Source organism: Pagrus major, chromosome 4 (assembly GCF_040436345.1).
Source record: "Pagrus major chromosome 4, Pma_NU_1.0".
NCBI classification, from domain to species: Eukaryota; Metazoa; Chordata; class Actinopteri; order Spariformes; family Sparidae; genus Pagrus; species Pagrus major.
In genome coordinates this window covers 29275727-29298037 of record NC_133218.1, presented here as the reverse complement: position 1 = coordinate 29298037, position 22311 = coordinate 29275727, and the positions used below count along the sequence as shown (strand labels likewise).

The 22311-nt window shown below is 40.1% G+C and overlaps 1 protein-coding gene across 1 annotated transcript in view; it reads left to right on the top strand.

The window, feature by feature from the left end:
• The window catches only part of ush2a (Usher syndrome 2A (autosomal recessive, mild)), a 196771-nt gene that overhangs the window by 76277 nt on the left and 98183 nt on the right, over positions 1 to 22311 (top strand). The window contains exons 32-46 of the mRNA XM_073463862.1: positions 72 to 260; positions 836 to 966; positions 1080 to 1353; positions 1903 to 2127; positions 3094 to 3174; positions 4642 to 4830; positions 6242 to 6382; positions 7588 to 7663; positions 8052 to 8137; positions 9279 to 9438; positions 12994 to 13156; positions 13247 to 13394; positions 16658 to 16815; positions 18114 to 18261; positions 20361 to 20516. Coding sequence (XP_073319963.1) covers positions 72 to 260; positions 836 to 966; positions 1080 to 1353; positions 1903 to 2127; positions 3094 to 3174; positions 4642 to 4830; positions 6242 to 6382; positions 7588 to 7663; positions 8052 to 8137; positions 9279 to 9438; positions 12994 to 13156; positions 13247 to 13394; positions 16658 to 16815; positions 18114 to 18261; positions 20361 to 20516 — 2325 coding nt within the window. The remainder of the gene's footprint in view (positions 1 to 71; positions 261 to 835; positions 967 to 1079; positions 1354 to 1902; positions 2128 to 3093; positions 3175 to 4641; positions 4831 to 6241; positions 6383 to 7587; positions 7664 to 8051; positions 8138 to 9278; positions 9439 to 12993; positions 13157 to 13246; positions 13395 to 16657; positions 16816 to 18113; positions 18262 to 20360; positions 20517 to 22311) is intronic.

Genomic DNA, 22311 nt, shown 5'->3' with positions numbered 1-22311 from the left:
TCTAGTCATTCTTATAGCATGTAGTGAAAACCTTTTTGAGTTATGGAACATATCCTTGTGTGTCTTACCAGGTGAGGCCCGGTTAGTGCAACAGGGTTTCTCTGGTTGCCTCAGAGACGTTAGTTTTAAGATGACTGATGGCCCCTCAGAGGAATGGAAATCTCTGGACTGGACAACAGCCACAAAGAAGTTGGCAGTTTATGAAAGCTGGGAGGGGTGCCCTGTTCAAAATGTGGATGGAGCCCATTTTCTGGGTCATGGTAGGATCTTATCCATTGTTGTGTATAATATAAAAGGTTATGTGGAATAATAATGTACATTGTAGCACAATCCTCATACTGTGATATATCAACATAACATGCAACAGGGTATTAGCATTGCAGAGAAAATCTTTTTTCATGAGCAAGCTGTTTTCAGACACAACTTTAAGTAAATGTTTAGCATCCGTAATACACTGGCAGCACTATATCTTAATAAGCTGCTTGCTGCTGATGTTGGTGATAATGAGGTTGTTGTTTCATGTTGATAAATATGATGATGATAAGTTAATTGGTCTCTGTGTGAAAGATCAGGTTCATCAGTGCACATTTCCTCCATTATTGCTTTGTAAAGGGCCTACTCATCCAATCCTCTATTTGTCACTTTTGAATATTTGTGACAAAAATGTTTTAAACTTAAACATGTTGCACATTTTAATCATGATTCAAACTTTATATTTGCAAAATAAAGGGTACAAACCATCTTTACATATTCCCGACGCAGTGAAAGAAGTTGCTTCCTTTCTGTAGCCCTTAGCCTCTTATAAAATGTTATGTTCACTTCCTCCTTGTTTTAGGTTACTTGGAGATGGACAGAGATGTATTCAGTGGAGGACAGGACTTTGAAATTTCTATGGATTTCCGAACAGACCAGCTCAATGCACTTTTGCTCTTCACATACAATACACAAACTGACGACTACATGCTGGTATGTTGCACAAACCCAACATAAATTATTGTTTGAATGCTGTGATTACTCAACTAAAACACAAGAAATACGTGACAACTTGTGATATTTTGTTTATTGGTGTGTATTTTTAGGTGGAACTGGAAGGCGGTCTCCTGTCCTTCATTCTTGCCTCTGAAGGTCATGTGACTGAACTCAGCATGTGGGTGGGGCTTAGCTACTGTGATGGAGACTGGAAACCGTTTTCATTGGCAAAACGTGGCTCGCTTATCTCTGCTGCAGTCAATGACTGGGCAGAGGAGACAAGGGGAGGAGCAGTGAGGCTAAGAGTCGATTCTCCGTTATTCTTGGGGGGCGTGCCCACGGAGCTCATACATCCTGCTCTGGACAGCAGAAGTCACAAACACGGTGAGATATACTGTATATACAGAAATAGTATAAGTTCATTCAGACAAAGTGCAGGTGTTTGACCTAGAAGACTTGTGATTGGTGCAGCTGGTTTGTCCCATCACCTGCCAATTGTTTTTTGAAGTGCCTGTCCTTTTCCAAACAATTTCTACCGGCTCCTTTCCAGATGGTTTTGTGAAACAAAGCATCTGGCTCTATCTGGAAAGCATTAAATGAACCAACCAGGAGTCAAAGTTATTATCCTGGTATTTGACAAATTCAACTTAATATTAAATATAACGGTGGCCTCATTATCCTCAGGAGTTAAGGGAATTAGTTTATAATGTATGAGCGTAAACCATGTAAATATCAGAGTTGGGGACGATGGTGCTTACTTTAACTATTTAAAATGTAAAATGGAGACATGAGTTTAACAAAGTTTTCAGAAAGATGTACTCTTCTCACATTCTCCTCCCCTTTCTTCTCTGTTCTCCTCTTTTTCTCCGCCTCCCTTTTTGCTTTTCCTCTCCTTCTTCTTCTCTCCTCCTCTTCTCCTTTGCTCTTTCACAGGCCTAGGAGGTTGCATAAGGGGTCTTACCATACGAAGTGATGAAACAAACCTGCCTCTCAGTCAAAGTGTTAATCTCTTCGTTGCCTCCCGCCGTTCTGTTAGAGTCTACTTAGATGGCTGTCCCACCAGTGAAAGTCGGTACAACTGCAGAGGAAACGATTCAGTGTTGGTGTATAGTGGGAGAAGGACACGAGCCACAGATTATAGTCTACAGCCTTTCACTGGTAACGATGCACAGGATAAGTACATATACATAACTACACAAACACAGAGCCAAGACTTTTTTAAAAACAACATTTGTGACAGACCTCCATCAGATGTCAAACGAACAATAACAAAGAGCGTGGCGTTGACACTCCTGTCTTTGTCGCAACAGACAATTAAAAAAACAGCATTCAATCAAAGGAGCACTCAAGTAAATTTGCAATCAGCAATCAAGCTTATTACTAAAGGGCAATTACAAATAACAGTTATAAAAGAATAGTATTTAATAGTAGGAAGAATTCTGTTCGGGAGGTTCCTTGTTCACCACCTCATATCCAAAATATCTAGGTTGCAACGTAAGAACAAGTCCAGGGATTGTTTTTTTTCTTTGCAGATGAGTTTGTATTCTCACACATACAATAAACTGTACATTAAAGTGCTCTGATTCAAGCTTATACTGGGGACATGACTATGCTCCAACATTGACTAACACAGGGTGCATACTAACAAGCTAACATTCAAGAAATTTAGATTTACAGTTTTACAAGTATCACAAAATATCTATATATATACTAACAGTTGCAAGGGATGTAATTAACCCTGTCTGTTTGAAGTAAGATAGATAAAACTCAAATTTTGGAGAGGAGCAACTGGGTGTGGTTGTAGATGAGGAAGAGTTGGACTAAGTAGATGTCATGTCAGTTGTATGGGTGCACTTTGGCTTGTTTCAATAATAAGAGTAACACTGTGGGAAGACAGAGAGTCATGTGGAACTTTTAATAAGATAATTGTGTCTAAATGTATCTGTTGTAAATGTGATAATCTTTATTGATTTTAGGTGATACAGACAAGATGTGATCTATCTTTTTGTAGATATTTTTCAAATACATTTTCTCTTCATGTAAGAAATCTGTATCTCCCCTGTCCCATGTGTGTCCCACAATCCCTCCTCCTATGTGCAAAAACACACACACACACCTTTCAAGAGTACTTGTACAGGTTTGTGGCCTTGGCTACAGGAGGATGGGCAACCGGACCTTGGCAGAGGGGACGCAGCCGGAGCAAAGGTAACATGTCTGTCATCTCTACGGCAGTAGCTGTTGTGTGTTTCTTTGTATTGTAAGTCAAATATGTTTCCAGTCATACACACAAGCACAGTACACGTTGTACACAGTATATGCTACAGTATTCGTGTTCCTTTCTGTCTAATACACTCTAATAGTATAAGAATGTTAAGAGGCCTTTAATTATTCCGAAGCATGTCAGCATGCTGTGTGTGTGAGAGGGAGTGTGTGTTTGATCGCTGTGTCTGTCTTGGATGTTGCATTTCTTTTAAAAAGTTACTAACAAAATGTTTGATTTTGCCCTGATGGGCTGAAACTGAAACATTTCTTACTCTGGTGCATTTTGGCATGTTGGACCAGGAGTAGATATTCCCCTCCAGTTGACTTTATTCTTTAGTGTTCTTTTTGTCCTTAAGAGATTTTGGATGTAAAACCATGACTATGTTGTACATTATGTGAGACTTCGCCAACGGCAGTGATATTACATGTGCCTGACGGTATGAGAGATTGATAAGGCCTCTATAAAGGGCATCCCAGTAAAAGGCTGTTAACCTAGAATGGCCTGTGTGGTCCCTTGTGTAATATAAAGCTGCTCGTTAGTAGTGAACGATACACTGGCAGGTCTCAGTATACCATGCTATGGCCAGAGAGAGGAATGAAAGAGAGAGAGGAAGTGCTAAAAACATTAAGAACTGAGGGGGAAACGAGGTGGATGGAGAACAAGGAATGTGAAGAGAGGAGGGAGGAGGTAGAAGGAGCCAAAGGAAAGGAGGCAAGAGGAGGATGGACAGCAAGAAGAGAAGGGTTGGTCGGACATGCGGAAAGATGCAATGTAAGTGGGTAATGAAAAGAGAGAGAAAAGAATAAGATAAAACTTAAAAAGCTGAAGTGGAGAGGGAAAAGGAAGAGTTTGCACTGACAGCCAGTCTCCTCTTGGGCCAAGTCCAGGATAAGTGAGGGAGGGGACAGATGCAAAGATGGATAGAAACATGGATGGAGAGAGAAAATGAAGGTGTTTGTGAGGCAGTAAGATAGACAGAGAGGAAGGGAGGGAGGGTGGAAAGGAGCCGGACCATCCTGATCTACTGAGGGTGTCGAAGAGAGAAAGAAGGGGAGTGCTATGGAGAAAGGAGGGAGGCTGATTGCTGTGAAATATAGCCCAGAATGAATGGCTGGCTGTATTAAATCAGTGCTGAAAAAGTTACTACTCTCATAAATACTATTTATGCTAATGGTGAGGTATGATTTACTGGGCCTATTAAAACACAGAGAGATGGGGGATGCTTTTTCTTTAACCTCATGTGCTCCTGAACTGTTGTTTTCCTTTTTTTCTTTTATACTTTCCTTTTATTTGCTTTTGTGTGATATCTTTTTTTACATGTCTTTCCTGATGTAATTTCTTGGTCATTTCTAATTGCTTAGTTGATTTTTCTCCTCATTTTGACTTATTTTGCCTCCTTCTCTCTCCAGTACCGAGGTCTGTACCACCTCCCACCTCAGTGCAGAGCTTGAACGGCTTCAGTGCCAAGGTGAGCTGGTTGCCACCCACTGGCGACATCAGAGGCCTGATTGACAGATATGAGTTGATGGCCTACGATAGAGACCAGCCAGATGTACCACCTGTCAAAGCCGTGTACCTGGCTAATGGAAATTTCACAGGTAAAGGTTTGATAGGACATTAATTGGATATATACCTTCAGCTGAGATAGATTTTGTTCAGTAGGATCCAGGCAAACATCACAGACAAACACCACAGGTAGCATCATGCGAAACATTGATCATTTATGATAAATTGAACTTAACTTGTAGCACTGTTTAACTTACTATAGCTGGTTCCCGGCCACTGTCTCGTGAGACCTGTAAGGACATTTTGGCCCTCAGTGAAAACACATTCACACTGCCTTTTTCACTCACTTTACTTCTGTCTCTCATACAAACACACATACACACACACTGTCCCAGGCAACCCTGTTAATGTCTCCTTGGCAAGTCCCCAGCTTCAGGAGACTGTCTCCATTTGGAACAAGACACTCAGGACTACCCCAATGATGTCATACCCTGGCATAGCTCCTTTCTTCTCTCTCTCTTTCTGTTGCTCACTTTTCGATCTTCCCTCGCTTCATCTTTTATGATGATGATGATGTCCGCGTCCGCTGCTGCTATTCGTCCCTCCTCTCATCCACTCTGCCATGTCTCCAGGCAAATATGAAGATGAGCTCTCTGTCTCCGTCTTTCTCAGTGTCTCTCTCGCCGCTGCCCATTCCCTCCCTCTCTCTTTGCCAGACATTAAGTCCACCGTGATAAGGCTTCTTGTTAATTTATGATGGCCTCGACACCTGACTGCAGAATTACACCAACGGCTAAAAAACACAGAAAGCAAATGAGGGTGTAATGGCAGCGGAGTGGGGCCCTGGCCCCTAATTGAATTAAAAGACATGGGTAACAGAGAGAGAGAGAGGGAGAAAGGAAGAAAGAGAGAGAGAGAGAAAAAAAAGAGAGAAAGTACAGGGTGACTGGACACAGAGGGTGAGGAGAGTTGGAGGGGGTGGAAGAGATGAGAGGGGATGTAAAAGAATGACTTAGAAAATACGGAGAGGAGTGGAAAGGGCAGAGACGGCTAGGACAAAAAACATCAGAGAGAGACGACTGAAGCTTTACAATTAGAACAGACTCTCGTTGTTTGCCAAACGCAGAAAGTTTGCTTAGCAACAGCGGCACATAGAAACAAGTAAAGCATTTAAATTGCAGAAGAATGCTGATACATACTCCAGTGACAACGGGTTCGCACTAGAAGGAGGCAGTAAAAGGCATTTAGCCACGTGATGCAGGGTTGCCACAAAGGACCATTAAAGGACAGGTTCACATTTTTTAAACTTCATCTTAAAGTAGTACTCGCATGCCTATATGAACATTACAAAAATGATTTATACGATCGAGCTGAAGCTAATATGAGGCTTCAGCAGTCTGAGATCGCAAAATTAAGTGAGTATCTTCCAAAGTTAGTCTTTTATCACAAAAGTCCCTTTGTCTGTGCTCTCTGCTTCACTCCCTCTCTCCTCCTCCCCTCCAGGTGTGCTGCCAGGTCTCACTCCATCCACTCGATACATTATCACCGTAAGTGCCTGTAGTCCTGTCGGCTGCACTGAGAGTCTTCATAATGACAATGGTGATGATAATGATATGAGATCGAGCCTCAGAACCCCCGAGGAAGGTAAGGCTGTAAGGCAGAAACACACATATTTACACATACATGCAGCCACGCAGCCATGAACGGGACTCCTGTATTTCTCTATCCCTCACCGGTAGCCTTGATTTATGACTGTTTCTGCATCTGGACACACACAGACACACTTCTAAACACACCCAGGCACTTTATCCTGTCTGCTCAGTGATGGAGACTTTTAGTGCTCAAGAAGAGAGAAGAAGAAAGGCGAGAGAAAAAAAGAGGGACAAGTCCGCATGAAATAAACAGCAGTTGCTAAGGGAGAAGGAGAAGTAAGATGGCTGGATAGGGCAAGACACAAAATGTTAAAAGAATGGAGCACATTGAAACTGAGTGAAAGGCAGATAGTACAAAGCAACATTTCTCTTATATGGGAGGTCATGGAGGTAAGATTACATGTACAAGAGGAGGAAGAGGAAAGCAGAAGAGGAAAAGAGAGATTTTTCTTCATATGTTAGTCGCTACATTAATCTGTGTTGGACTAACTGGCCTTGTTGGGGAGATAATGTGACGGCAGGGGTCAGTGCAGAGACAGCAAAAATCAATCTGAAGTAAAAGAAAAAAAACAGATTACTGTATTGATTCTCACTGAGCACGGAGTTAAGACACTGAACCATGTTACAGAGACTGGAGACAGAACTTATTTATAACTCTGTTTTGCCAAAGTCCATTTTTCAAACACACAAAACCTCATATAGACACATTTTACACACTTCTCCGTGAGCACAGGGACATTTTTTTCAACTTCTTCAGTGGATCAGGGAACAGAAAATTGTCTTTTTTTCCTCTCCAGTCACTGCAGTGTTTTGAACAGTAATCTAAAACTATGTTGTATCTAGTGTCATGACATTTCTTTTAATATGTAGAGCATTTTAAATCTGTGACATCTGATGTTAGAGAATGATAAGATGTATAACATTATGACTCACTTTGTTAACTTCATTGTTTAGTTTAATGCCTTCATTAAAGTAATATTATATCATTCAGAGCCACACCACCACATAGCGGTAGTAATGGATTTTTTCCTGATTCAATATAGATCATTCTGTATATTTAAAAATAGATTGTTAACAAAAAGTTGGCTAAAAAAGGATAAACTGATATATCACTTGCTTTCATTTACCTTTACCAAACAGTATATTTGTGGTAATATACTTCTTAAAAACAAATATTTTTATTTCCCTCATTTTCAGCTCCAGATGTTGTCTCTCCTCCAGCTGCAGTCTCATCCCCCTCAGCTCTTTATATTACCTGGGAACCTCCATCAAGGTAATAACACAATGTGTCAATCCAGAACACTTTTTTTGTTGGTCATTGTTATGTTGTTTATGTGCAAGTTGCAACTCCCTACATATGTAAGTAAATCCTCTGCACTTAAAGCCCATAAATGTCTTTTCTGACCTGTGTCCTACTTCAAGAGAATATGAAAGAAAGCAGATGTGAAGATATGTATTTCAGTAAACTAAATTATACACCAAACAAACATAATGTTATATAAAAAAGACAGTTGTATCTGCTTTCATTCAGAGTACAGATTTTTCACCTTGAATTAATATGCTCTGTGTGAACACAACTGAGAGTTTAACATCAAAATGGTGTATATTAAATATAACATAGTAATATTACCCTCATTTAACTTTTTTTGTTCCAATGATAGGCCCAATGGAGGCATTACGGAGTACCTCCTCTATCACAACAACCAAATGGTCTACAGGGGGAAAGACAGACAACACAACATCACTGGTAAGAAGGAGAGTGTGTGTGTTTGCGTGTGTGTGTGTGTGTGTTGCAGCATAGCTGTGACTGGAGGGATGGGGCCTCGGTGTAAAGAGAAGGGGAAGAGTGAAGAAAAGCAAAATGGAGTGGGGGATTAGCATTTGAAAGAGGAAAGAGCATCTCAGTCCTTACCAAGGGAATAGCACTTTGAAAATGAACGCTAAATACACACGCACACACACATGAAAATGAAGCAGCGGAGAAACAAAGAACACTAAACGTTAGCGCACATGCATACACACACTTTGCTTTCAAAGCTTTCACTAAAGAGACTTAAAGAAGGTACGAAACACATGTCACACCGCTGAGACTAGAGTGCTGCACCGGGACACAAATAGATACACACACACACACACACACACACACACAGAGACAGACAAACACACAAATGCACATACAAGACACACTGTCATTGGAACATGTGCACACATACAGTATGCAGTCATGTACATACACTCACATACACAGGAGACTCATCCTATATGGCATTTTATATGAGCAGAATAGATTATCACTCATTTTGATTTTACGCACACACACACACACATTCCCTTAGCAAAACATCACACTGCCCAACACCGTGTGTGTGTGTGTGTGTGTGTGTGTGTGTGTGTGTGTGTGTGTGTGTGTGTGTCTTTGTAAGTTAATGAATGCATGAGAGCACATATCATCCATGCTGGGTTAATAATGCCGAGTGTCTGATGTTCACAGTGATTGGAGGGATTATGGACGTAGTAATTATACAGTATGTGCAAGAATAGATCGTGTTACAGAGGGCGAGATTGCAACAGTGAGACAGATGGAGAATAGTTTTGAGGCAAAGATAGAGACTGAAAGAGAAACAACGATTATAACACAGCTAAAGGGAGAGAGGGGGTGCACAGAGGAATATTTCAGGGGTCCGGGGTTAAAGAGGGTTAAGTCCCCTCACAATAACAAGTCATGGGAGAAACCTTTATGATGTAATTCGAGGTTTTGTTTCATTATGTGGACTGTGTATTGAGTATTGAACCATCATTGTGTTTGTGCTTACACTTATTTCTCTGTCTCCTGCTGTATGTTTGTGTTTGTGTGTGTGTGTGTGTGTGTATGTGTGTGTGTGTTTCAGGTCTTGGTGTGTATTCCACTCACGTTCTTGTACTGAGTGCATGCACTTCAGTGGGCTGCACCAACAGTTCACTAGTTACTATGCTGACCTCTCAGCTTCCTCCTGGGCCTCTACAAGCACCAACTCTCACTCTGCTTGACTCGCGGACTCTTCTGGTGGAGTAAGTGTGCACATACACACACACACACACACACACAGCAGGGCTAATAAAGCTGCATGACACATCTGATCTATTAGAGAAAGTTTACTAATGCCATTCAATTGATTGATTTTCTGGAATTTTGTGTGTGCGTGTGTGTGTGTGCGTGCGTGCGTGTGTGTGTGTGTGTGTCAATTGTAAGGATCTGACAGGAATACAGTGTCGGAATAACAGTACTTCAGGGTATATTCTAGGTTTTCATTTGTCTTTTAAATGTAGCATCTGTGTGAAATGAAAAGAAAAGAAAAAGAAGGAGGGCAAGGCAGAGTCAGTGACCTTCTGCAGTTGTGTTTACCATGCAGAATACTCTTCTGCACTTGACCTTTGACTTTTTAGAGGGAAAGGCACTGAGGATGATAGATCTCTGCAATTTTCCATCATCTTCATGTGCGATTGTTCCTGGTTTGTGTGCTTGTGTGTGTATGTATAAAAGTCAATCCGCGTGAAAGCCATTAGTGTCCTGACTGTCACTTACAGTGGGACTCACCGCAGCGGGGCGCAGTGCCACTCATACGAACACACACGCATAAACACAGGCATATCATCACAAGCGTAAATAATAAATTAAGGGTGAGTGAGTTGATGGAGCTGGAAGCACACATTGATGAGTGTGTGTGGTTCAGATTTGATGATCTTGGTAATGCTTTGACATATAGACATGACCATATCTGCCTGAATGTACTGTACGAGTGGCTTACTGACAAAGCAGCATTGAACTGTCTCATTCATGAGTACTTCTCTTAAATTTGTTCAATTAATAATGCCGCATATCTGATTCACAAAATGCACACAGGCTTCTGATCTCTTCTTGTTTACCTTGTTTTCATTTACAGTTTACACAGTATTCCAACTTTTTTGGAATCAGGGTTGTACCTCTGTTGGAATAGGTTATAATTTGTATTTACCCAGAAGCAGTTGTGTTTCTATGGAGCCACAAAAGATTATTATTATTATTATTATTATTATTATTATTATTATTATTATTATTATTATTATTATTATTATTGTTATGCATATCAGTTTATCAGTGGTTCTGAACACATACAACAAATTTTCCTCTTAGAAATCAAAAGAAAATATATCATTCCGTTCAAGAATGAGGCCTGTAATGCCACACAAGCGTACTACAAACTATACAAGCGTAATGTGTTTATCTGTAGTCTATTGACAGCTGATGGCATGAAAAACAAATCACTTAGGTGTAATACATCATCCACAAGAATACTGCTGTCTGCAGAACAGGGATATGTATCATACCCTGAGCCTTATTCAGCTATATATTCACCAGGTGTGGGAAGGCTGCGTATTGCCTTGTTAGCACATTAGTAATAGGCTGAGGTTGAGAGATCGTACTTGGTCAATACCTCTCTATTGTGTCTGTGAGAAAAGCTGAGAAAAATAGAGAGAGAGAGAGAAAGACAACCGTGAAGAAATGTCAAGATCAAAGAGAGGAAGATAATTTGTGAGTTTTAAGAAATGTTTTTTTTAAAAGTGAGTGTGTGTAAGGGAGAGGATGAGGGTGAGAGGCTGTGCGAAAGGTTTAGGGAGGCCGCAAGATGCCAACAAAACAATATCAGCAGTTTTATTCCCTGACCTCACCTTACACTGCCATACACTGACACATTCACTCACACACAAGCAGACAAAGCTGCAAAAAATACCCACACTGTCAGACATCAAAAATCTGATGGGACACATGATGAGGATTTAGATAATATGCACCATACCTAACTCAACCAAAACAGTCCTATTTGTTTACTTTTTCTCTGACTTTTTTCATCTTCATTACTTTTAGTTATTATTTGATGGCACCAATGACGTTTTGTTGAGTGTGCAATGTAGCAAACAGCAGAAAAGATGGGAGAGAGGGAAATTACAAGGCACAGAAATTGAACCTACTGCATGTTAGGTGCGTGGTTTAATTTTCATGCTGAGAAAGCACACCTCTGTTTCACACTAATTTCACACAACACACTTTTAAAACCAGTGGTTTTCTAAAACCATTACCGCAGTGAATTATGATACAGATTATTACAACTCCCCTTTGATTTAGTTTTTCAAAAGTGGACATACATCACACTGCCAATCGACAGCATATAAATCTTATAATAAATGTGATAGATTAGCCTCAGTGGCTAATTGTGTGCTAACACACACTCATCAGTCATTCAAAAACTGGCTTTTAATGGGAGGAACCAAGAAGGGAATCCATCACTTTTTAAAATGGCCTCCCTGTGCTGCCATGCCAGGAGGGTTGTGTTCCTCTCAGGGATTTGTAAGAATTGCAGAACTATTTATAAAAAAATGTTTGAGTGGTCCTTTATGTGGGAATTATTTGCTTGCTGTGTTAGTCTAAAAATTGTAGCTGATACTTTTGTATGAAGTGCAAAGTGTATCATGGTCTAATTTATAAAAAAAACATGTAAATCACTGGTGCATCCTTGATTTAAAACAGCATTGTTAAAAGCACTGTATTTTGCCAGGTTAGGATGAACTGAAGTAGACAACCCTTAATTTTATCATGACTTTTTAATAAAAACATTGTTTTATCATAGCTTGAATATCTCTTCTACAATGTCAACTTGCACAAATCACATTAAGCTCCTTATAAAAATTCTTTGAAAAATTAAAAGAAGTTTAGCATTAATAAAGCAGCCAAAAAATATAATTCTTACAGTTATCTGAAGCTAACCATAGTTCACTCTCTTTCACATTTTTTAATGGATAGTCGACATGTTTCTATTTATAAAGACTGTCTCTTGTCTTCTCCCTCTCTCTCTCTCCGTCGGGGATGACCTTCCTGTTCTAAATATAGAAAAGGAGACACCTCTATCTTACAAAGGAAACTGTGTGTACAGTATACGTGTGTGTGTCATGAGTAAGACACCTCAGCTGTCGGCATTGTGTTTCCATCCACTGTCAGGTGGAAACACAATGAGGGAGGCACACATGTGGACACACACACTCACACAAACACAAACAGGACAAAAGCACCGCCAAGGAAGCCCACAGATACTCTCTCAGAAACTGCTCTAATCTTTCAGTCATAATGGTGCTGTAGTATAATGAAAACCTTTGCACTGTAACGTCAATATATAAAGACAGTTTCAGAAATAATAGAGTATTTACCAAAGTTCTGCCTAACAGTCAGTTCATTTGTGTAACCAATAAAATTCAAGCCGTCCCGGTAACATCTTAATATACACTATTTTTAACAGTAGCTGCCTGTGTTAAAAAAGTTATTTTGAATTACCAATTATAATAAATATAATAAATAATATTTACATGTCTATTGTAATATTGCTGTGATAATAAAATACACAATTATAAGTTATCTTCACACTGGCATTGTGCATCACAATGCAGAAATACTTCAACCAGAGTAGTGGTGTGGCTCTTGATCTTATGAAATGAATCTTAGAAAATGAAATATTAAAAGTAATTGTCTGATCCTTGAAATCTGAATTTAAGTGCAGTTTTATAGTGAATGCATTTTGATTGTTTCTCCCTCTTCAGGTGGTCACGTCCCTCGCAGGTCAATGGCGCTTTAGAGTTCTACTCCATCTACCTGTCACATGACGGTGCGGCGCCTGTGTTAGCCTATAACAGCACAGAACTTTTTGAAGACCACACACTCCGCAACCTAACCCCTGGAACATCTTACACCATCACACTCGCTGTGAGTCCCTTACTCTCTCACCTTTTTAATTTGCATCTTCACATTCATCCACACATTAATGACTTGGTGTGTGTATGTGTTCATGGCAAGGCCTGCACAGGAGGTGGGTGTACCTTAAGCCCTCCCAGCCAGGCGCAAACTGAGGAGAGCACCCCTGAGAGTGTTCCTGCACCGCTGGTCACCCCTTTGTCCCCACATGCACTCAACGTCAGCTGGACTCCTCCTGACACTCCAAATGGTGAGAAGACACACAGAGACAGATACATAGCCAAAAACATCCTAATGACATAACAACACATTTATCCACAGTGACATTTAGAATAATGTCAAATTTGAACTAAATGCACACAAACACAAGTTCTTGATGATCCATGTGACACTGTCTTTTAAAATAATTGTTTTTACTAGTGAGATAAAACATGAAACATGATGAGGATAACAGCATGTGACATGAGTTGAACTGTGGAACTGAATAGAGGGTGTCAGTATCTTCCATAACCTGGTTTATCTCAGATTTGAAGGCCATTGGGCAGGTGTCCCATGCATATAACGATGAAACAGGAGAACATTTTGCATTGTGCAAAGGAATTCAGATGAGTGCGCAAAAGATAGAGATAAAACAGTTGAAGAGAAGGAAAACAGGAAGGGAAACGAAAAAAGGACTCAGGGAGAAAGGGGAAAGAGACAAAGACGGGGCGGGGGAGAGAACCTACAATTTGAGACAGACTAACGGAGAGCGGGAGCGAGAGGGCAGTGCTTTACCAAGCTCCTTTAAGTGGATGAAAAGTGCTCCCTTTTGACTGAACAGAGAACTGCAGGCTGGAAGCACATAGACTCACAGTGACTGCCTTTCCCTCTCACTGTTCTCTGTTCTTACCTTCATCTAATTTACTTACAGCCAATTAAAATCCATTGCACAGAGCTGGACCAAGATGTATTTCATGTATAGTGGATGGGAATTTGAAATCCAGTTTCTGGTTGGAAACTGTCTAGATTAAAACAAAAAAAGTTAATTGCGCATAACTATTTTCTGTGGGCAGATGTCTTAGAGGAAAGAAATCCAAAGTTGACGACAAAACTGCACTGTACAGTTTTGGAATAATATGTCTGAATTAAAACATTTTCAGTGTTAAACTTCACAATATACCAGAGTGTTTCAATGTGAAAGAGCAAGGAGCGATGCATCATCAATCATCAATTCTATTTGATATACTGATTCTACATTAACATTTGTAAAACTTTAAAATATTGCAAATGTCCATAGTGTCAAATGGTAAAAAGCAACTGCTTGCTCTGGGCCACGTCTTGCTCTCACATCAGAATCCAGAATTTTAACCTATTTTTTTATATATATATTACTAACCCAGTCAACAGTGTGCAATTATGTACCTTTACCAATAATATTAATACAAATGAAAACCACAGAGCAGAACAAAATATATGTTAAATCAAAGCAGAAATAGCACGTTTCTAGAACCTCCCTCAAAAGGAAATGAAACATGGGGCACCCCCATATCTTAGGGGTTTAAAAGTCCACCATGAACTGCAACGTTTCCAGTTCAAGTCAAGCCGTGGACCACTGTTGCATCTCTGTCTCCCTCATTTCTTGTCATCACTTCACTGTCTGTAATAAAAAATATTTTAGGAAATGAAACAATAATATGAAATTTGAATACTCTCTGTATAAAGTATCATTGCTTAGCACATAAGCTACATCAAGCAATCAGATGTCCTTGTGTCATACTAAAGTTCATCATATGATATACTGAAAGTATTGGGGGTTTTTATACATCCAAAACGCTAACATGAATTATCAAGGACTATCTTAACAAATGCATATCTTATGAAACCAAATGAATTGAGTGAGTAAGACCCTGTTTCACAGTCTCTAACATACAATGCACTGCCACATATTATCAAATGTTACTGCCATGCTCGTTAAAGTATGTGTAATTCTATAATGCGTGTGTGTGTGTAATGTGAATCGTGTGTGTTTTACGCTTAATGCCACATGAGTGCATTTCGCACCATAAACCCTGTGATGTGTGTGCATATTAGCCTGGATAAATTACTTAAAGCTTTTCTCATCTGATGACAGAAATTTATAACAAGGAGACACTTAATCATGATTACCCGATTATCTCGTGCTTAAAAAGCTTTAATTTTTTGCTTAAAAGGGGAGAAGAGCTCAGCGCCTTATTTTTTCTTTTTTTTTTTCATTTACTCTTTTTTGTTTCATAAATGGATGGCAACAATGACGATGATGATGGTGATGGCTTCCAGAGAAGTGAGATTCTGTGTCTCTCTCTCCTCCCCTTCTCCCCAATTCCACAGGGATTTGTGGGGGATAATCCTCTCGGGGATTAGGTCGGGGCAACACGCAGACAAAGAGGGGAAATAAGCCTGTTATGCATTCGCTGCTTCATTTCCCAACCTGTCTTTATTACAACCTATACTGATACGGGCTTATTCACACACACAAGCACACGGAGATGTCCGCACTCATATACACACACACACATACTCTCACACGCATGTGATTGGCCACATTAAGGGCTTCCCAGATGTAGTTGGCGTCCGTGGGGTTTTTGTGTCTTCATTTCCCTGATAGGTGTGTATATCTGTATTGAGCAATAATAAAACCCACACATGATTAAAGCAGAATAGGCTCTTACTTCTTAGCACTGATCTTTTGAGCCCCCTGTATGCATTTTTATTAAGGAAAAGCACATTTGGCACCGTACTGTTTCATTTTTTTATTAGGTGGATGTAATGCAATGTAATTATTGTGCGTGTGTGTGTGTGTGCGTTCACCTATTTGCACCCACATGTGTGTGTGTGTATGCATGTTCGCTCTCATACAGCTGTCCTTCTGAGGGCCTTTATCCTCATAATGCCTATGGTTACATTTGTCGTTTCAGTGCTGTTTCCATCATTGGATCACACTAGGACACACTGACTGGCAGGTCTGGTGCCCCTAAGTCAGTTTTCATTTGCATTGTAATCCAATGACCCAGACTGCATCCCAACATAGCAAAGCTCACTCTGTGATTTTATTCCTTATAGTCTGGACACAGTCCCACAATGTTTTGGTGACCAACACAGTGTTTGAATAGCATCAGGAAAAAAACATGTGGACATCTTGGCAAACAAATTCTAAAATTGAAGTCAAAGAAAATGGAAACAATCTTTCATATCAAGAAACAGAGAGATTTGTTTCAATTAATGTATTTAAAAGGTGTAATAGTCTTTAGTCGTCTGGAAATGTCTTGTTTTGTAGAACTTAACATACAGAAATATTTGTTTTTTAGTTTAGCATTAGAGTCAGAGCTATGGTGTGTTTGTGTCTGGACGGGGGTGGTTCAGGCTAGGGAATGATTAGTTATGTTTAAATGCAAGGAAAATGAAGTGCTGAGATACTTATGTGCAGTAACGCTCACGTCTTTCTTATTTTTCTTCTGTATCTCATGCATGTCACAATCAAATGTGTTCTTTTGACAGGCATTATAACCAGCTATGGCCTGTGGCTGGATGGAGTCCTCATTTTAAACTCCAGTTCCTCCCAGAGGTTCTTTGTGGTGGAGGGACTCTCTCCATGGAGCCGACACATACTCAGGCTGCAGGCCTGCACAGCACGGGGCTGTGGCAAGGGACCAATGGTCAGTGAATTACTGACTAGTAAACACATTAATTCATTTATGAGGTACAACAATAAACTGAAGGATCCTTTTTGAGATCTTTAGAAGACCTTAGTGGTGTTGCAGTGTTGGTAATACTAAAACATGTTTGTCCTTGAAATTTCTGACAAAACTGTTTTTTGTTTACTTCTGAGCTTACTCCTCTGGCTGTTATTGCACAGTATTTATTCCACAGGAACTGTAGTTGCTGCTACTGAAAAACATAAAACTCTGCTTCTGCAATATACCACATTTTTATCTAGACCTTCCCAACACTTAGTATTTAGAGCAGCAAAAGTGTTAAAGCTTAATTATATTCTCTATTGTGTGAAACCTCTCACATCAGTTGGCCAAACTAAACAGCTAAAACAACAGAACTGATTGAAACCTACAATTACAAAGTCTATGTGGGTTGTGTGTGCATGTGTGTGTCTGTGTGTGCGGTTGTGTCACCGGGCGTCATAAAGGTGATCGATTCGCTCAGCTCAATAACGAGGGTTGGCGTGGCGACAGTGACATTTGGTAGGAAATGCCACTCCACGCTCAATGATGTCTCTGACGACAGGCCATATTTTGGGGCATTTTTCCAATACAGACGCCATGTTTAGTCAAACACCAGGAGAACAGCTGACACAGCAGAACAGGAGGAGAGGAAGGTGGGAAAGGGAGGGGTAAGAACAGGATGAACAGGAGAAGAGGAGGAAATGACAGGATGGATGGGAAAAGGAGAAGAAAGGAGGGAGTTTAGGGATAAAAGAGTGAAATGATGAGGATGGAGTAAATGGTCAGAGCAAAGTGAGAGATGAGGTGGAAATTGAGGATGTGAAGGGCAGCAGAGGAGAGAATAGCAGGAGAGTGAGACAGGAGGAAATGAGACAGAAGAAGAAGAGAGCAGGGTAATGGTGGACAGAAGGAGAAGAGTGAGTGGATTGAGAGAAAAGATGAGGAGTATGTGTCAGGAGAGAGACAGAGGAAAGATAAAATAAAGCATGTAGAAAACTGGTGGCCAGATGTGTAGTGCGGTTTCATGGTGTCAAATGTATTATATTTAACGCCTTAATTAATCCAGTCATTGAAATGTATCTGTGACCCTTATCAAATGGGGACAGTTTTTATTATATGTTTTTTATATTTCAAAATGATAGCAGTTGGATGGATGAGTGTGAGTAGAATTACAGCAAAAGAGTAAAATACTGTGTACATGTAAGCGCACATGCTGCATTTCCGTTCTTCTGTGCAAAAGGTGTGATTATGTGTTTTAAATATTTTCTTTAAATCAGGTGGAGGTACGTACGTTAGAGATGGCTCCAGAAGGCCCTATACTGCTGGAACTGACCAATCAGAGCTCTCGATCACTCCGAGCCCGCTGGACAGCCCCACCTAGACCAAATGGGAACCTCAGCTACACAATGTACTACAAAAGCAAAGGTAACACATATAGCCCTGCTCTGTCTCTCTCTGTCTCTCTCTCTCCCATTACTGACCATTAAAACTGAACATACACACATAGCAGCACATCTACATAATAACACATGTGTAGAGTACCATATCCTGCCTTTATTTAACTGCACTCATCACACCGTTGCTCACCAAGCAGATAAAGTTGTGGATTATGCCCTAAAGATAGCCTCAACTGCCACCTAAACATTGGCTTTATTTTCTGTGAGGCTGTACATTATACACATGGCTGTTGACCAGATCATTACTCAAACCTCAAAAACTATGCAAGAAAGGCGTGTCTTGACATTTTGCTTGTTGCTAGACTCTAATGCTCTCAGGTCAGACTGTTCTGAAGGGGAAAAGGCCACAAAAGACTAGAAGCGGAAAGTAGAGGCTTCTCCTCTATAGGTCTCGTTCCTGCTAGGTCAGTGCTGTCAGAGCACTAAGAAAGGGTGTTATCTTTTACGAGTTCATCAAAAACCAGTAGCAGAAACTATAGTTTGTTATAAATTTAACAGACTGAAGGTGCTGTCACAGCATCACGAAAGGGTGTTTTAAGGCCAGCCCCAAAAAATTCATCTTTTTTCAGTCTTCACTTATGACCCACTAAAAGTATGTGGTGGTGTCTATATCTACAGAGACCCTTCACTCTGCCTATATTTCTTATTTTCGTACTATTTTGCTGTGTTTTGGATGCTTCTGGACAAGCCAATAACAGGACGCAAGGTGTGAGGTCGGGACTCTTTTAAAATGTAGTGACCAAGTCTCATTGCTGTCTCCATCCCTTTCCTCTGCTCTCGGCCTGTCATACAGAGCTTCAGGTCTGTGTGTGTGTTTGACTGAGGGCGGGTGTGAGCTACACACACACGGGCAGAGCAGAAAGGCAAAAAGCGGACAGTATGAAGTGTACTTTCACACAAAATCCAGAGGGTTGTGCGGAGGTGTGGGCATTTGTATTTGTGATTTGAACATAACCTAATGAAACAAACAATCAAAAATAAAGTTTTTATTTATATTTGTTCTCACCATCGTCACTCGGTCACACCAACGATGCCAACTTAAACTGAAAGTCAGGCATGAAATGGGAGCATGTCAGAAGAAGTAATCAAACCAGAGTGCAAAAGAGATGAGATTTTTTTTTTATATAGCCATTGACTAAAGAGAAGAGATCATGTAGGAGTCCAGAGCAAAACAGAGCAAGATGGAAGCACGAACAAAGACACGTAGTGGTAAACAAAAATATACAGAGAAAGGGGAGATGAGAAGCTCATATTTCCATCGATGTATTAGAAAAGATTGCAGGTAAAACAAATAAGATATGAAGAACAACAAAACAGCGGTTGATATCAGCAAAATAGAAAAGGAGAACTGGACATGGAAAGAAAAGGGCAAAGAAGAAAATTGAACAAGATGAGAACAGGAGCAGAACACACACACATCCTTTAACTAACACATATTCACCAAGTGCTCTCTCTCTCTGTCTAACACACACACACACACACAGAGAGAGAGAGAGAGTCAGGGACTTTGATCTGCAGCTCACAGAGGAACAGACAGATTAAAATGAGTAGAGAGAAGGATAGAAGAGGTGTGGAAGAAAGAGAGATGGTGTTTCGCTCTAGTTACCCACAACCTCTTGTTTCTTTGATACACATTGCCTTCATCAGTTCACACAGAGCTGATATACGTTTGTGTGTGTGCGTGTGTGTGTGTGTGTGTGTGCGTGTGCGTGTGGATCTAAATATATTGGATAGGCTTACATGGTGTAATTTTCTGATCCTTTATCTTTGACTATCCTTGCATAACCTCAATGTGGAGATCTCTCTTTTTTCATCACTCTCATTTAATCTCTGTCAGTTTTCTTCTCTCTTGAACTCTCACTTATTCTCCTCTGTTCTCCCTTAGTTGTTGTATGTATCTTTAATGAATCTCTTTTCTGCAATCACACTGATGACTCTAATAAATAAATGTGCCATAAAAGCGATCTTTGCAAGACATTACCATCTTCCTCCTCACTAGATACAGAACATACACAAAGCTTGGCCTAAGACCTTACATGTCTCTTTGTGTCTCTCTCTTTCTCTTAGATGGAGATGGTGTATTGGATGGAAGTACAGCAGTAGGCAGCTGGTTGTCTGTGACTGACCTGCAGCCTTACACCAGCTACAGATTCTGGATCAGAGCTTGTAACACACAGGGTTGCATTGAGAGTTTGCCACAGGATGTCACTACGGCCCCAGCAGGTAAAAACACCCCTCGAAAAATGTCAAATATCTATTGTACAGGCGATATAACAGGACATCTTTCTCAAGCTAGTTGATCAATGTCCTTGCCAGATCACAAAGAGCTTATAATAAAAATATCGATGGTGAATGAGTGAATGTGAATAGATTATGTACTAAAGCATTACTGTAATTTGTATGTTTTTGAGCTGTGAATTGGGGTTGAAACAGCATCGCAAACATTGTGAATTTTTAAGTATTATATTAGAAATGGTTGACAGAAACAGCTAAATTTGAAGAGAAAGTGTTATATTTGCTTGATGTGGGTTTTGCCTTCTTCCAAAAGAGTTATTTCGCTTCATGGGAAATGCCAGCACCTTTCCAAATAAGTTCTGATGTCGCGATTTAGGGAGGAGGAGAGAAGGAGTAGAATGAGTGGGAGAAGAAGAAGAAGAAGAAGCTGCATCCGCAGATTCAAACAGTCTCCTTATTTCTCCTCTGTGATCTCATGTAACCTTCCTCACATTAATACATGAAACAAACAGATATGTCATAACATTTCCATCATGTTTTCAGCCTTGTTTTTTCACCATTTGAGTTTCGTCTGATGCTTTTTATTCACGTCATTTTTTTGCACCCTCTCCTTCTGCAAGAATAAAATGGTTTTCCAACTGGAGAATTGGCGCCACCTACTGCTTATCTTGATTAGCCAACGTCTAACAATCGTGTAGCGGTAGTGGCTGAAAACAAGCTTCATTCGCATAACGTGTTGACAGTTTCTTGAAATTCAGTTTAAATTTGCGCCACATTTGGATAGAAGGCCAGCAGATAAGAAATACAGCATGGAAACAACCAGCAGGATACAGCCCTCTGTGATAATACTCGCAAAGAATCTTACTGATGTGTCACTGAATGACTAAAGCATGAGAGCTGTATCGCCAGTGATGGGAGTTTACTTCCTTACAGAATAACCGAGTATGACGGTATGGTTATGGCCTCCTTTGTAATAAGGCCCTTGTTTCCTCCACTAAATTGTGTCTGATTTAAGTGACCATAATTGTAGTTTTGTTTCTCACTTTAAACACAAGGCCAAGGAGCATTGTAACATTTTTATTTCATTACTCTGATTTTAATTGCTACTCCTGTGAACTGGAAAGGCTCATTTTTATAGCTTGCTATGCAAAAAAAAAAAGAAAGAAAAAAAAGAAAACAATTATTCAATGAGTAGCTGTGACAAACACAGACACACACACATCATTGACTTTAGTTAATGGTCTGAACACATTTCTGATTTACACAGTGTTTGTGTGTGTTGTGTGTGTTTGTAACAGTAGAATAGAGGCTGATTGTGAATACTGATAAATGTCAAAGCTGATCAGAGCAGTGTGGTGATAATGGTAACCAGGCAGCAACACACACACAAAGACAGACACACATTTGTCTACTTTAGCTAATGTTAACAAAACTGTTGAATAACCTACGCATGCACACACCACACCCATGTCTCAGTCAGAGAACAACAAAAGATCGACTTCGGAAAGTTCTACTGTTCAAGTTCAAAACAAAGGCATAAGAAAGTATAAATTTTAAATACCAGACGTTTCCTCTCTTTCTATCTCTCTTTCTACCTCTGTGCCTCTGGCATCTCTTTAGACTTCTTTAAGGCAAACTGTCTTGATGCGTCCTTGTTCTATGAAAGAACAGAGAGGAGATCGTGGAGCAAGAGACAGAAGAGCCGAGGAGGAGGAGAGCAGAGAGAGAGAAGTGAACATAAAAGTGCATAGTTTAAAACGATTAGTGACACCTCTGATATTGT